The 16,441-nt window shown below is 45.0% G+C and overlaps 1 protein-coding gene across 1 annotated transcript; it reads right to left on the bottom strand.

Moving 5' to 3' along the window:
- Window positions 1-1,044: 1,044 nt before the first annotated feature.
- On the bottom strand, window positions 1,045-15,399 carry dact3a (dishevelled-binding antagonist of beta-catenin 3a). Its single transcript, XM_036525503.1, has 4 exons — window positions 14,945-15,399; window positions 6,069-6,198; window positions 4,385-4,513; window positions 1,045-2,523 (listed from the first exon to the last, which is right to left on the bottom strand). Exons 1-4 carry the CDS (start codon window positions 15,191-15,193, stop codon window positions 1,130-1,132), a joined length of 1,902 nt encoding a protein of 633 aa, XP_036381396.1. The 5' UTR covers window positions 15,194-15,399; the 3' UTR covers window positions 1,045-1,129.
- Between the last annotated feature and the right edge of the window lie 1,042 nt (window positions 15,400-16,441).

The raw sequence follows: 16,441 nt of genomic DNA, 5'->3' as shown, positions 1-16,441 counted from the left end.
ACATGAGAGTAATGTGCTCAAAGTGCCCCCAAATAACTATGCAAGAAGTAATTTATCCTTTATGACAATACAATATGAAAATGTTAAATTTACTTAACAAATGTCAACTTTATTCATTTGTACATGTTTGTTTAAATTTTAATTAAGATTATGTTGAAGGTGGACGGTTACAATAAATTCAATGTAAGACTGATTACAGGGATTAATGAAATAAAAAATTATGCTTAATTAATTAATACAGCTGCCATAAATGTGTTGGGGGAGTGGATGTAAAGAAAATAATGTGAAAGACAACCTTTACTTTATCTTTTTATTAGACAAATACACCTCCAACTACATCTTTTTTGTGTGTGTGAAGACAGTATGTGAACCTCACTGGCTCTAACCTGAGATCCCTGTGAGGGCACACAGCAGAATGATTTTTTTTTTTTTTTTTACAAACTGCACATTGGCCTTAAATTTGCAGTGCATGGCAAAGCCTCTTTTCATCATTTTCCGTACACAACACAGATCTCACTGTCTGTTCCTGTTCGTACCCTCCTGTCTGAAATTCAGGGGAGCTCAGCCGGTTCAGACTGATAATGATCACAGCTCTTTATTTACAGACTACATTCATAAATACAAGGCCACAGTTAGGTATGTACATACATTTACAGGTTTGGCATCACCCTACGCACAAGAGGGACCACAGGAGCTCACTGCACGCTGGGAGCAATCGCTGAACATTCTGGAACAGTAGTGCCGGAGTGGATGGAGAGTGCGCCACTCAGTTTCCTCTAAATGGCTGGATCCCCACTGGGTCCCACAGCTTCAGTGCTGTGTAGGCCGTGGATGTGTGGGGCTGTTAGAGAACAGGAGGACTGGAGAGCCCTGCTGCTTCAGTGCAGGGTCACTGATTGCCCAGTGACACAATGAGTCCTTAACATGAGGTACACTGGCAACAAGAGGTAAAGAAGAGAGTAGAGATGTGACCACCGGGCTGTAGTACTCTTTACAGCTGTAGCTTTTTCCATAGAGACGTCTGAAGACTAGGGTGCAGCGCGAAAGAGTGAGAAGTGCGACTATGGACACGGGAGGCGCAAGCGGTGACTGACAGACAGGGCAGCGACCTCAGCGGCGGGAGTTTGTCTCAGACTGTGGTCATGACTTTGAGGGAACCCGTGCGAAACCGCAGGATCTTCTTCTTGAGAGCATGAGAGGCCTTGATCTTGACAAAGGCTTTTGGCTGCATGGGGGCGCCGGGCGGGGACGGGGGAGAGGGCGGGGCCAGCTGGGGCGGCAGCTGCTGCGGCCACACCAGGCCTCCGCTCTCGTCGGAGTCACTGGAGAGGGAGCTGGAGCCCGGGGAGTCAGCCTCGCTCAGGCTTGACTCAGACTCCCCCGGAGCGGGAATCCTGTAGCCATCCTCCGGCCGACACAGCGGGGCACGCTCCACGTACTCTACATGGTGGTGCACGTGAGGCGGCCCATGGGGAAAGGCATATGAAGGAGAAGGCCTCGGCTTGCGGGACCGACGGACGGCCTGGTCAGCTGGAAGCTCTGCCTCATCCTGACTGAGCTCCAGGGTGGAGCGCCACCGTCGGTATCCAGTACTGCCCGGCTGGGGACGCCTGGCCTTGGCTTGGCTCCCCCGCCCCCCGTCCCTCTCCACTGTGTTGTACTTGCGCTCGGGGACTCCCCGTTGGCCCAACAGGCTGTTCTCTGACTGGGAGCGGCAGGCCCTCCTGCCCGGCTTCCTTGAGGCAGGGCGTTCCTCATTGAGGCGGCACTTCTTCGGTGTGGATCTGGTTCTCGGGGTACCCCGCTCTGGGGAACAAGTGGTCCTGTTGGGTTTTGGGGGAGCCGGGGTGCGGTGCGTCGGCGCCCGCGTTTGAGCACGGCAGGGCTGGGCGGGGATGTACTGCGCACTCACCAGCTGGTCTTCCAACGGTGGGGAGTGGGTCAGCGGGTAGGCGTGAAAGTGGGCTGACTCTACCTCGCTGCTGCTGGGCTCATGAGCTCCACAGGGAAAGTCCAGGGAGGCCGAGCGCATGCCCCCCAGGGCGGCTGGTCTGGGCCGGGCGTACATCATTGGCAGGTGTTCTTCAGGGGGAAGGGCCATGCCTCCGTAGTGCTCTTCGTCCAGGCTGCGGCAGGCCCAGGCTGGGCCCTCCAGATTTGGAGAAACGTTGCGGTGCTCTGGAATAAAGGGTGGCTCTTTGCGGCAGAGACTGCTCTGCCGGACGATGCCCCTGGACTCTGGCCCCAGGCTGGTACGAGGCTTGCAGGGCCGGGGAGGCAGGGCGCGGCGCTGGATTAGGCCGAGGATGTAAGCGTGCACACGTCGGGCCTGCTGGTAGTCCTCTACTGTAGGCTCCCCCTCGACACCAGAGGGACCACTGGGGTCCCAGGGCCAGGGCTCCTCCTCTCCTGCCCCTTCTGCGATACCCTCTAGGGACGGGTAGGGTGCAGAGAAGGAGCGTGGCACCAAGGAGCGGGGGCAAGAGTCCAAAAGCCCTTCCCGATTTGCCACAAAGATGTCTCCTGTGTAAGAGAAGACTACAATCACAAAACTCATACAATCACACGCACATAGTCATGTTCATGCTTATAACTGTAGGAAATTTGCAATCAAATACAAGCAAAAAATACTCAGTTGCAGACACCACACACTACATGCAGCAGGGTTTCTGTTAGCTAGTAATTACCGGTTTTTGCCTGGTAAAATTTATAAAATACCAATAAATTAAAACCTTGCTGGTCACAATGTCCGGTAATAATGCTCATACAAAATGTAGCTATAACGAAGGCTATCCCTAAACAGGACACTTGTGTTTTGACAGCAAAACAGCCTATTAACAGCCTACAGAACTTTTTTCCCCAAAAGGGTGCGCTCTTTTATTGCGCGATACTTGCTACTAGGCCCACTACTATTCAACTTTGAAGCAAATTATCAGTTGCCTTAGCCTATTCATAGCACGCAGCATTGCAAGCTGCAAAGACACATTGACACGTTTGATTTCAAGTCGGCAGCAGAGGACTTTGCCGCAATGAAAAAAAGGAGAAAATAAAATGTTATTTGGTAGCCCATAGGCTACATTTGATGCCATGTAGGGCTAGCCTTTTTTTTAAACAGGCTACAGACGTTACAGGTTACAGATATTTCGTAATAGCCTACATTTTAGTGGCTAATGTTGAGGTTTTGTTAAATAGTCAAACTGATTTGAGGTCGTTGTCAATCTTTCATCAACCTAGGTGTACATTATATTTGCGTTTGTAACATAAACCGTTATTGAAACGTGACCGGTAAGTTTCAAATTTGTCTGGTAAAGTAAATTCTTTCTGGACACCGAACCGGCAAGAAAAAATCCTAGCGGAAACCCTGACGTGCAGACAACACGCAAAAAGCCGCAAACACAATGGACACAGCAGAAGACACCATGCATGCAGTCACCTAGAGACACGACACACATGGCCTCAGATATAATGAATACAGATTGCTACAGAAACCATGTGCACAGATGTAGAAACCATGCATATAGACAGCTGCATAATCCCTTGACTCAGATACAGATGGGGCGAGTACAGCTGTAGTCATGAAGCCTTCTCATTACAGCAGTACAGCTCCACATGGTGCTCAAGGCTGTCTCTACCGACTATAATTCTACAGGGACATCTTCCCAGCTGGCCAGCCTAATCTGAATGAAGGTCAGCCTTGGTAAACTGTTAAAAAACATCTTGGTACTTCATAGTTTTGAGTGTGTCTCTGTGTATGTGTGAGGTAGTGTGTCTATGTGTATGCGTGTGTGCAGGAGTTTGTGTGTGTGTGTGTGTGTGTGTGTGTGTGTGTGTGTGAGTTTGTGTGTGTGCGTGCGCACACTGTGAAGTCACTGGTACAGAGGGCCTTTATTTCTCTCAGCAGCAGAGCTGTGCTTTGCACAGAATGGCCTTGTATGTCTCATGACTGACCTGAAGGCCTTCCCTTAATCTCTGTAGGACATTTCTTGATGTAATTATGAAACAGAAGCTCAGAAGTGCTACTGGTCCCTTTTAACTCTTTCACTTAGTGATGCAGTGCCTGATGCAACATAAGCTTATTAATCACAAGTCTGTCCAAAAACACAACCTATCTATTTTAAGTAATGTATGCTGTCACAGGTCTGTTTTTACAGTTCCCTTTTTACACATTTTTACCTCAGGCCCAACACCCTTGTTATTCGGAGTGTTAGGCAAAATCTGACTCTTTGACTCTTTGAGGCTAATCGCCTCGCTAGCAAAACATAAAGCCGACATGGATCTCTTGCCGTCTGCTCACAGCACACACTCCAGTTGTCTGACAGCACTGAGAGCGTCAAATGAGGGAAGAAGCGTGACGTGACGGATTGGGGAGGGTGCAGATACTCACCCACAGACTTGGGTCTCTCGCTAGCGTAGGCTGCACGCATCACTCGAGCGCAGCTGGGGGAGATCTCCCCAAACATGGAGGAGTCAGACTGGCCTGCCGGAGACTGGCCCTCGCTCAGCTCATAAAACCCTGGGGAGGCACAGACAATGCCAGTCACTGTAACAGCGATGGTAACAAAAGAAAACACAGATGCGTGAAGTAAGACCTACATTGGATGGTTTACAGCAGCTGTGGCATCACAGAGAGAGACACAAAAGAAATTTTAATTCTGTTGAGAGCCACATAATCATAAAATGCGGACTATATAGGATGTATATATAGATTATGGATCCTATATATTATAGATCCATAATAAAATATATAGGATATGAGTAGGATTATGGATCTCATATATACATATATATATATATATATATACATATATATATATATATATATACACACATATATATATATATACACACACACACATCACTGTAGTTGTTGTTTAAAATTTAACAATTCATTTAAAATAAATTCTCTAGAGGCAAAAGCACACGTACAAATTTCCTCTCTTAAACACCTTTTTTCAAACGATATACAACAGATGTTACTCACAATTGTGATGAATGTGGGATGGAAACTGCTATTTTGCTAATGACAGTAGAATTAATGAACAAGAAGATATCATTCAAGCTTTGTAAGTAACTCATTATAGCTAATTACTTTTGTATTGTTTTCATAGGATAATCTATCTTGCTTTATTCTTTACAGCACTGTCATGGTCGTTGTCATCATCAACATCATCATCACCACCATCATCATTGCTAGGACACTGCGTTTTTCTTCTGCTGGAACGCAATACCATTCAAGTCCATTGTACAAGAAAATCAGTTTTACCTGCAAGTACTGCTTGTATCAAAAGCTCACAACCTTTCAAGCAGCATTCTGATCATCTAATAAGCATTTGACTGTCACATATCTAATTCTGCTGGCTATCAGTTCCCCATCCATATTTGTCTAAGTTGTTTACTTACAAAGGAGTATACAAGTACCTTATATAATTTGTAATGAAGGTAAAGTGGTCGCAAGTTTATAAATCCTTTTACAGTAGCCTGAAAACTGATGAGGGCTAAAATATTGTTCTATTTACTCTTTGCTGGGCCTGCCATGATAAAGAGCACTTGTGGTCTGAAAAGCCTCACAATTCATTTGTTTTGAGGGTGCACAGCCAGTATCTAGGAAACCAGTGAATGCTCAAATACAGTAGTATCCCCTGAATCATACTGCAGAGCAGCACCAGGGCTGTGCAAACAAGAAGGCAGTGGATTAAACAGTCTTTTTTCCTAAAAAAAAACCCACCCCAGACAACTGCATCTGAGCCCAGCTGCTTCAGCAGCTCTCTCCTCTTTTCTCTCTCCAACCCAAACAGCACACCACCTACACCAAGAGAGAAGCTGCATTTGGCCATTGGGAGTTTAGGGAGAAAGAAATGCTGCTGACACTGTTTCTGTTGATCTACACACGTCCAAATGTCCCAGGTCTCTTCACGTGATCATCGTCCACTTCATCTTAATGACTAACATGACTAGCAGTAAGTGAAGGTTTGAATGCTATGGGACTCCTGGGCCTGTAGGCTCCTGGTTTGGTGCAGGCTTCAGGGTGTAAGGAGGTGAGGTGTAGTGTCACGGTGGACGGGCGGTACCTGAGCTGGGCCGGCTGTCCCCGACATCAGCGGGCTGCTCGGTGCAAACGGGCTCCCCATTCACCCTCAGCTCTCCCACCTGCTGCTCCAGTGCTGCCATCAGGCCCCAGGAGTTACACTGCAGACTGTTCTGTAACACAGATAAAACATACGGTTATGCACACGTAACAGCCCTGAAACATACTCCACACACCAGTGAACCCTGACACAGTACACTGACAAACACACACGTACGTGTGCAAGCACACACACACACACACACACACACACACACACACACACGCATACACACGCACACACGCACACACACACACACACACACACACACAAAATCTACAAGCACAAACCATGTTCATAAAAACTACAGATGTAGGTTGGTCATTTTATCCACATTTACTGTGGATAAATATAACCATGCCACAACAATGAGGCTCAGCAATTCAGAGATAATCATAAACAGCATACCTCGCATTAAAAGAGATGCTAGGATAAAATCTGAATCTACAGTCTTGGGAAGTAAACAAATGCTTCTCCTTCATCAAGAAAGAGCACCGAGTCAGAAGGTACCCTCATACTGGGCAAGGTAAAATCTAAAATGGAGTCAAAGGAAATTTAGAACTCTAGCCTTTGCTGAGCATTGTGTTTCATTAACACATGCTAGTTATTGCAGAACATAACGTGAATACATGTTTAAGCCTGATAATGTCCTGCAGCAAGCAAGAGAAAATCAGTTGAAGAGATAAGTTCCCCAAAATTGGGTAGTGGTGGGGATCAGTGCTACTCAAAACACCAATCCAAACTGTTAAGACTGAGCATAAACACTGCCATCCAGGACATGTGTTGCAGCCAAAGGCCAATGTCCATTTCAGCGGGAGACTGAATGTGAGAATTATGCTGAGATGTTATTTTTATGTGCACAGACACACAGGAAATGCACGGTTCATTGGGGGCAAATGACAGAATCACACATGGTTGTTAGGCACTTTGCTAAAACGTGAGAAATTCCAGACACGGCACTTACAAAACCAGGGGATTTTCCACTGTGCAGCAAATCAATAACTGACTATTCCCCACCTCTGGCTGCTTGGTGCTGGAACTTTTCAAAAGTACTCTCACGATAACAAACTTAGCGCCTCCACCGTACGAAACATCCCCGCTGCCCTGTCCCTCACGGCTTCCTCTGGCCGGTGTGTGGGTGAAGGAGGTCACAGTCTGGCCTGCTGGCCCCCTCTGAGCAGCTGTGGATGGCGCGTGTGTGGTGCAGCTTCCACTCCTGTTCTTTTCCCATCAGGCCCTACGTGTCAGTCACCCTGACAGAGTGTCCACTGAGGCAGTGAATCCTGTCCCCCCCAGAGATTCAGTGATGGACGGCCTGTCACACAAGGACGTCTGAGACTCCTGTGCAAAGGGACGCGGGGTGTCAATCTGGTGTGCCCAGACAGGAGGGTCACTCTGCCACCCTTTTTATTTTATTTATGTAATTCATGCTGAAAACGTCTCACTCTCAGCTGTCAGCTGCCTCCTCCCCTGGTGCACCACTGATCCAGGATAGAGCTGAGCTTTCTGCTCAGACACCAGGAGGAGCTTAAAAGATTTTTCCTGGGGAACAAGAGGATCACGAAAGAATCCTCAAGTTTTTAAGTTTTTTTTTTTTTTGCAGTACAGTGGGAAGATTGTAGGATCTTTTAGTCCACTACAACTGTACACAGTAAAGCTCTGGTTGTTCAGTATATATGTGGGAACACAAAAGACAACCTAATACTTCATATTCCTAATACACCACACATATCATTTGGGTGAGAACTTCTCCCAGTGCACTATGGGTAACATTCAACCACACTTCTCCAAAACTCTGTGGGTTGCCCCAAATATGACGGCTTTTTTTCCCCTTGTTTTCATTGGTTACATTCTGTTGAAGCTGATGGTTTGAGTTGATTTTCTGAAAGTTTAAACAACCCTGAATTCATTCCAGCTGTGTCAGAGGTCATATATCCTTCAGTTTCACCATGTCAAATGTTAAATGCTCCACAGAGTAGTGCTCGTGAATTTATGAATTTGAAAGCATGCATACCATTTAAAGTTAACTATGTGGAAGCTAGCCAAGGAAACATGAAAACTTAAGGAAAGGAAATGATTATGCTACTTTTGCTACATCATTTTGCATAGACTTCTGACAGATGTTTTGTTGATCACCATTGCTAGATACTTAACCCTTGCCAACCATATGTACAAGTTAATTAAGCTGGTGCCAATGAAACCACAATGACCATTTGAGTGTACCTTAACAATAGCTTTGTTTGAAATGTGCTTAAATGTGATCACTAAATTTAAAGCAAAGGAAATGGACACATTACTGTAGCTCTGATGGAATGATACAAATAGTAGTTATTTTACACATTTTCTAGATCTTTTCCCCTGTTTTATAATCTTTACTATTGTATAATAATGAAAGAATGGTAGATATCTTTCATTGACACACTGCTTATTAATGACAACAAAGGACAACATCCAAATTTTGCAATAAACACACCAAGCTCTGCTCCATCCCTCTTCAAACATGTTCAGTGCAATTAAGGTAGGGCTAGGAGGTTTTGATATTTTTGGCCATCACCAACACTTGCCTATAATATATAACTGATTTTCAGTCATCATAATATTGTACAGTTTCATTGCTGGAAGCACACACACAGGGCCTTGCAGCAAATTTGGTTTAAATAGATGGTTCAGGTAATTGTTGTAAATGAGACATCTTTGACAGCGCACAGATGAACATAACATTTTAAAATACCTTCATTTAGGCTCATGAGGACAAAATGTTTTGCACGCACAAATAAAAGTGAAAGCAATCTTGATGGAAAATACCGTCTTTCAGATACCCAATTTAATTCATATTCAGAATTTAAATTCTGACAGGCAGTGTTCACCTTACTATGGTGGAAGACGTTAAGGAGTTATTTTAAGCTCTGTTCAGATGGAGATTCTATTAAACAAAAAGCTAGTAAATGACTGCTCAAATAATAATTAGTTATTAATAATTTGTTTTTCAATTATCAATGCAGTATTTGTCTCCATTTACTGTTTACAGGGGAACAACATCCTAAAATGCCAGCCCTGTAGATTAAGCTGAGAAAGACCAATCGTGGTCAGCGGGAACACTTGATATGTACACTAACAGGACAAAGAAACCTGTCCATCTAGAGGTAAAGTTGTATCCAGGCTAGTGTAAACATCAACACAGATCACTATTCCATGCCAGGACATGCAGGAAGAGCCATCTGGAGCAGTCACAACTGAAGACTGAACTGCACACTGTCTTTGTAAATCTTTGCCGGGGTACAATAAAAAACCCATTTCTATTGTACGAGAGCTGAAATGAATCCGTTCATAAAATACCAAGGAAAAGCTGACTTCCGATAGCACAATAAGACCTATCTGAAATCGATCTCACTCAGTAAATAAACTCAGATTCAGACTTCAGCAAGTTTGCCAGGTATAAAAGCAACCTCTGTCAGATAAATTACCATAATCTACATCAAAGTGAACATTTGTATAACCTTGTTCAGCTAAGGCTGAAGGAGTTAACTTCTCTGTTCTTCTGAGCTTTCTGTGTCAGGGATAGTGTGTGGCACATGCTCCCAGCACGGCCGGAAAGCATCCACAACATCTGACTGATTATAGACTAGCTTCTTCTTTTGGTGATATTGCTCCTTTGTGCTGATGACAGTATTTAAGGTGTCCTTTGCCACAGAGGGTAAAAAGGTCACTGTTTCATTTTAATTTCCCACAAAGGACAACCATCCAAACATCCTAGTGTGGACACTGGAAGATTGGAGCTGGATCTATATGGAGATCAAATCCTGTAGGTACCTGGGGGTACTCTCTGAATGCTTTTTTTTCCAACTGTGGTCTACATTAATTACATTTGAATGGGCTACTAACTGAATAGTGAAATGTATTTGACACCTCTACACTTAACCTGCAATTGATTCTTTGTGTAATTGATATGATGCCCTACTGGAAGTGTGCTTGTGCTAACATATAGTTGCAATTATTTATCCGGTATGGGCTAATATCCACTCCCAAACAAATCTGGGGCAGCCGTTTCAATTGAGCTTAATTATTTCTCCAGTTAATTGTTCTACGCTCCACTGAAGTTGAATACCTGTCTGTAACAAAGAACTAACAGCAGATGCTTATTAAGGTATGTCAAATCCAGTCATCACAATTCAAATCACCATCCAGTTAATGGGTCAATCAAACATTATTAATAAAAAAAATGAGCCAGCATACAGCGTCCCCAGGATCTGGGTGGGAAACACAACAGAAAAGGCACATTTACAAAAACAAACAAAATTTGAGAGGGTGAAGGAGGTTTTTGATTTTCATGCATTGCAAAACAATGTTGGACAAGAACAAAGACACAGACAGTGAACTGCTGACATTATGGAAAAACAGTGATTGCTATGAAATATTTCATATCTAATACACTGCTGTTTATAGGCTAGTTTTATGTAATGTAGTGGAAACACTATTTTTCTCAGTGTTTTCTGCCATGATATTTTCTGCCATGTATGATACCTATACCTCCGTAGCTCCAGAGCTCTATATTAATATAGGACTCTCTGTTGATTTTCCATTCTAACAGATACAGGTTTGCTGACTGTGTTGCCTTGGCCACCACCTGTTCACTATGAGTAATTGGTAGCACTATATGTGTAAGTAGCGTCCTCCATATTTCCGGTAATCAGTACCCTGAAAACCCTCACGTTTGAAAGCACAGGGAACACATCTAACATGCACTCTACATGTGACTGCATGTGATACTCTTTTGATTTGGAGTGGGTGGGTGAAAGAATGCACTGTTCTGGAAGACACACAGAGACACACACACAGAACACATGAGGAGATGCACCTCTAATAACCCAAACAGACGCATGTGCAAAACCACATTCATGCACACTCACAAAACACACACATAAGCAACCTTGGGGCATGCTAAAGCAATGAAGTGGTGAAATACAGAGGTAGTACTGGTGGAACAGCAGAATTCTTGCCCCTTTATTTCCAACGGGTCAAATCACAGTGGTGGGCTAGTGTTTACTGATGAGTGGAGAGCTGGAACCTTGCTGCTGCTCTAAAATAAAATGTGAACAAGCTGAATTGCTTGTTCGTTAAACCCAACGATGTAACCCAGCATTGCCATGGCAACACGTAGGCTTGGCTACTGAGCAGAGGGGGGAGAAACACAGTGACTGAACCCAATCAATCTGCGACACCATTTTATGGACACAAGCATTCTGTGTGGCTACATATACGCACACACATGCACACGAATTTACATGGAAACAGACTTACGTGCATATCAAAAACCACAGATCCACCCACATGCGCATGAGAATTCAGTGAAACAGAGCTCGAAGCTCTCTATCCCTCGCTGCTCCTGGGGAGAATTCCTGTGCAATTAAACCTTTTGTTCTGATAAATTATTAACGTGCGCATCCTGGCACACAAGCTCCATGAGAAGTGTAATTATCATTTCCACAACTCCCCTTTTTTCACAGCAAGGGAGAATGCCTGCTGCTGGGCAAGTGTGCCAGGGAGCCGGACAGCCGGGCACGGAGAGGCTCGGTAATTACAGCGCCACGCTGACTGTTCCGACAGCTCTGTCATCTCCCGCCCGGCGGAGAGAATCCTCCGGGAGGCTGGAGGCTGCAGGCTGCCGCCCGGCACCCTTTCACTTCCCCCCACCTCTGCGAACACACGCGCCCGACACTCCAGTGTGTTTACCCAACAAAGCCGGGCGTGAAACGCGGGGAGCTCGCTCTCACACTCTCTGCTGTAGCCAGGGCTTCTGCTACTTGCCCCTGCTGGGGGCGGGGAGGGGGGGGGGGCAGGGGGATGGTGGGGAGGACTGACAGAGAGGGGCTCAGGTAACACATGGCCACACAGCTGCTGAGCAACCGAGGGGGGGGGTTTACAGCTTCCCCAGCGCACACAGACTCACAAACGTGCTCCAGCAGGGAAACAGCGTGGCAAACACAGAGGCACTGGCAAACTCACCAGCACTTAACCTCCCTCCAGAACCCTGACGCCCACGGCGATGGCGTAACAAAGGCGTGACACTCTCCAGCTAACACTGGCCACAAACACAAGCGGTTCTGACCAGCGCACACACTCGCTCTCATGCATTTGCAGACTCTCTGGGGAGTGAGGTCAGCGTGTGCTGCTTTCCCAGCTGTTGTCTGTCATCGGACGGCTGTCAGCACCACAGCGCCGGGAATAAACCTCCAGGGCCTGGTCACATGGAATAAGAGGACAGGGACTATAGCATGAAGTGGCACTGTTGGCATCTCTCTGTCCATCCCCTTTCACTATTGAGTCAACCTATCCGCAGCTCTCTCTGGCCGACTGTTCAGCTGGGACCACCTACCTGTAAGCTCCTCTCTCCCAAGAGTACAGAATGCCGTTGCTAATTGAAACAGCAGTGACATAAGATTACTGCAGCCTTATGCCTAATCCCTCCCCTGGGTCTCTGCCTCCTGTTCAGAGCCCATCAGCACCCACGACACATGAGTTGTGTTTACACTGATGTGTACCTTACTGTAGGTTGGCTATACCGGAGGTCGTTTCCACAGCAAACTGACTCCAAGGCTTTTCTCTCAATCATAAGATGCTGTACGAACACACACAAATGGCAAGCAACATTGCTCATTTATTTACAAATTCAATACAGATCAATACAGATGGGTGTGTGCAGAAAAAGCCCCAACCCTAGCTGCCATACTAGATAAGCTTTAAAGGACCACATACAGCGCAGCTAGAATTTCACCTCAGACACTGAACATGTCCATCTTTTACACACCACAAACATACAACCAACCCACAGCTCACCCTGACCGCCTATGAGTGCATTTGTCAGATGGTTAAATGTTGTCCTCCTGCAATCACAATCCTGATTTTTTTTTACTTGAAGGCTGTTACTTGTACAGATGTCATGATTGTGAATAACTGACATGATAATGGAGACTTTCTCATCTTTGATTCAAATTGGCCCATTTATTCTATCTTCCTCATAAATTGATGAATGCCTTGCTTACATTAGACCAGTAGTCATTGCTAGACAGTACAAACCTGCTTAAAAGGGTATGCAATTATATGGCAGTCAACTGAGGAGCTGTTGGACCTTATATTAGTAAAATGTGGTGAGTATTACAAATGAAAAAAAAAAAAAAACATAAGCTCATTGTTTTTTTTTTCAAGTTAACCCACGCTAGCATAGAACATAAGACAAGCATCCCACGAGGTTCCAATTCATAACTTTTCTGCGAGCATACAAGACAAAGCTGAAAACATTGTAGCATGGCACGAGCTCATGGGATTATATCAGTATCGATGGCCTCATATTTTATTTTCCCTAAATCAAGTTTGCGTTCATCATCGAGTTTAGTCATGATACCATTGCCATGTAAGATACTACACGCGCGGTGTCAAGAGTCATTGATAAAATGGCCTCGAGATCATTAGTATTCAACTCGATCCTTGGCCATTGTTTGCACTATGCCTAAACGAGGAACGGGGGAGGAGAGACTGAATAGAAAGAGGCTCCTTAGGCTATTTAATTTCCCTCAATAATAGAACCGCTCCTCTATAGGGACTGTGCGCGAGTCATGCGTGCCGTCTCGCCGACGGCCTAGCGGTTCACCGGCCTCTGCGAGGCGCCGGGACTGGGCGAAAAGAGGGGATCTGTTCTTTCCCCATACAATACCTCTCTTGTTGCCGGGGGCAAAAGTATTACGCGATATGGATGTTATTAAACAGTAACTTAAATTCCGTCCAATTTCGTTAGTCACAAGTGGATCGTGTTGTGCAATAGACGATTATAATATGGAAACTCTAAATCACTTTGATGACCCTGTCATGCTCGCTGGGTTTTCAGTGCAGTCGTTGGTCCACGATAAAAGAGACATCATTAGTCCATAAATGTCAAGTACCCTGATCTCCCTCCCAGCGTGATGCACGTGTGATTCCACTTAATCTGATTTTATATCCATAGGATACACCACTAAAAGAAAGTAGCCTAATGCTCTTCGGTGCTCGGCATATCCATTTTTACTTAACGAGGAAGACGAGAGACTAAAAAATCTTTTAAGCTGGTGCTGCAGGGGCCAATAAAACAACAAAGAAATTAAAATGTACAGTTTAAAACAAACAAATTACATGCAATCCTTGGAACAACCGGAGTGCTGATAACATACCAATCTAAACGGATATTTTAAGGAAATTACTTGTATTCAACAAATAAATGAAGGTGAATCAAAGGTCAGTTTTACAGAGTTGTCAGTGTAATCTGATAAAAAGAAAATAAAAACAAACGTATTCTGAGAACAATGGACCACAAAGTGTTAAACGGTACGAAACAACAAAATACTCCTCCACCCTCGTCCTGTCCCAGTAGGACGTAATTCGCAGTGTGGAAGGGACAAGATCAGATCCCCGTGTAAACAAAGGGATCATTAATCATTTTAATTCTGGCTGAAGATGTGACCGGCGTGATCTTTCCACTTCGACATCGCTGGACAATGGGGTGCAGCCACAAATACTCAGCAAATTTGCCTTAAATGGTCACACTTCCACTGAGCAAAGCGAACGGTCCGCTTTTAAATCTCTGTGTTCCATGATTTTGTAATCGTACATTACGCGCATTGTTAACATATAACTCTCACTGTTCGAAGTGCTAGGAAAGCTCCACGTTTTACACAATTGCATGCACACATTAACTCATAGGTTTACAAACGGAGCTTCGCAACCACCTGAAAAACCAAGAACACGGCACAACTTTTGTTAATTGGTTGGCGCTTTCCCTCACAAATTCTTACCAGCTGACGTCTCAAAGTCAAGTCGTCTTGTGCTCTGGTAGGGGCCGGGGGGGCTGACCGGGGTGGCTGGAGGTCACCCCAAGACGCATGTCCCGGGGTAATGTCCGTGAGGGACAACGCGTTGAGGACCAGACATTCCTGCCTCTGTTTAAGCAGCTCCAGTTCACACAGCCCGGCCAGACTCGCTTCCAGGCGCTCCTTATTCCGGCTGCGCTCCGCTGTCATTGGGAAGGAGAACGCGCGATACATACTTGCCCCTGTGAATTTGCTCTATAGGAACAAATCTTCTGTAACGCTGTCACTTGCGTCCTGTTCAGCCTTCTCTTTTATCGTTTATGCACTTTCTTAAAATACAAAGTAACCTGCTTTCATTGTGCCCGTGCATTCCATGTGCGTTGTTTTCAGGGTAACGTTGCAGCGGTGCTGGCTAGACATCCCAGCTCCTCACGCATCCCTCCAGCTTTCTCCCTTTTTACTTTTCCCATCTCGCAGCTGTCAACCACTCATTACTCAATTCCACCCCTCTCCTGTTTCTATTGGTTGTTGAATCTGAAATGTGGTTAATATTAATCGGTTCGTCCGCCCTTCGCTTTTCATACCAGCAGAGATTGGACGCGGCCACACGGCTTCGTTTGTTGTACGTTTGCATAACTCAACCTTCGTGGATTTCGATTCGCTGAACGACCGGTGCTGCACCTCCCCTTTTGCCCTAAACCAGGTCCCCAAAATCTCAGAGCTGGCCAAGAAACCCCTGGATGACATGACTCAATGAAGATTTACGGAGAATGAATTTCAAAGCGATGAATGAGATAGCAGTGACCGTGTAATGACTCGACGGGAAAGATGCAAAAGTCTTTCCGCTTTGATCGGCGTGCCCGAAAAATCTGTATATGACTGTGCCAAATCCAAACCAGGAACGCTCAGACGATATCCACTTTAAAGCCAAAAACATCATCAGTTTTGAAAATCTAAACCACATGTCGATGACATTTATTGTGAAAATAGGTACCCGAATTTCTGTCTACAGCCACGAAAAAAGGAAAAATAAATTTAGCTATTTTAGGTATAATACTCCTCTAAACAGCATTATCTAGACGGACAGTCTCAGTTTAGATGAAACGCAGGGTTACTAATCACACTAGGTCCACAGTGGCTGTCCATTTATCTCTTAATTCCATCTGTGACGATCTTCTTCGGTCTATTCAAGTATTCCAGTGGTACTGGGCGGTAACAATGAATCTTTTTGAATCTTGATATAGCCTACGCGTTATGTAATGCTTTATAGACTCCCCAGACAACCAGCTAATTCAGCTGTCATGTTTTTTACGTTTATCAGTAGAACAATGTGATTTGTATCGAATAAGCAGTCCTTTTTTACTAGTAATTATTTTCTTTGTTCTCAGGGTATGTACAATATCCATTTGAACAAGTGTTGCAAGACAACTAAAGAACAAGCTAAATAAATACATGCTACGATATAATAGGCCTAATTACAAC

This window comes from Megalops cyprinoides, chromosome 3, assembly GCF_013368585.1.
Source record: "Megalops cyprinoides isolate fMegCyp1 chromosome 3, fMegCyp1.pri, whole genome shotgun sequence".
Lineage (NCBI taxonomy): Eukaryota > Metazoa > Chordata > Actinopteri > Elopiformes > Megalopidae > Megalops > Megalops cyprinoides.
Note: the sequence above shows the minus strand (reverse complement) of the source record. Positions and strands in the feature narration are given on the sequence as shown.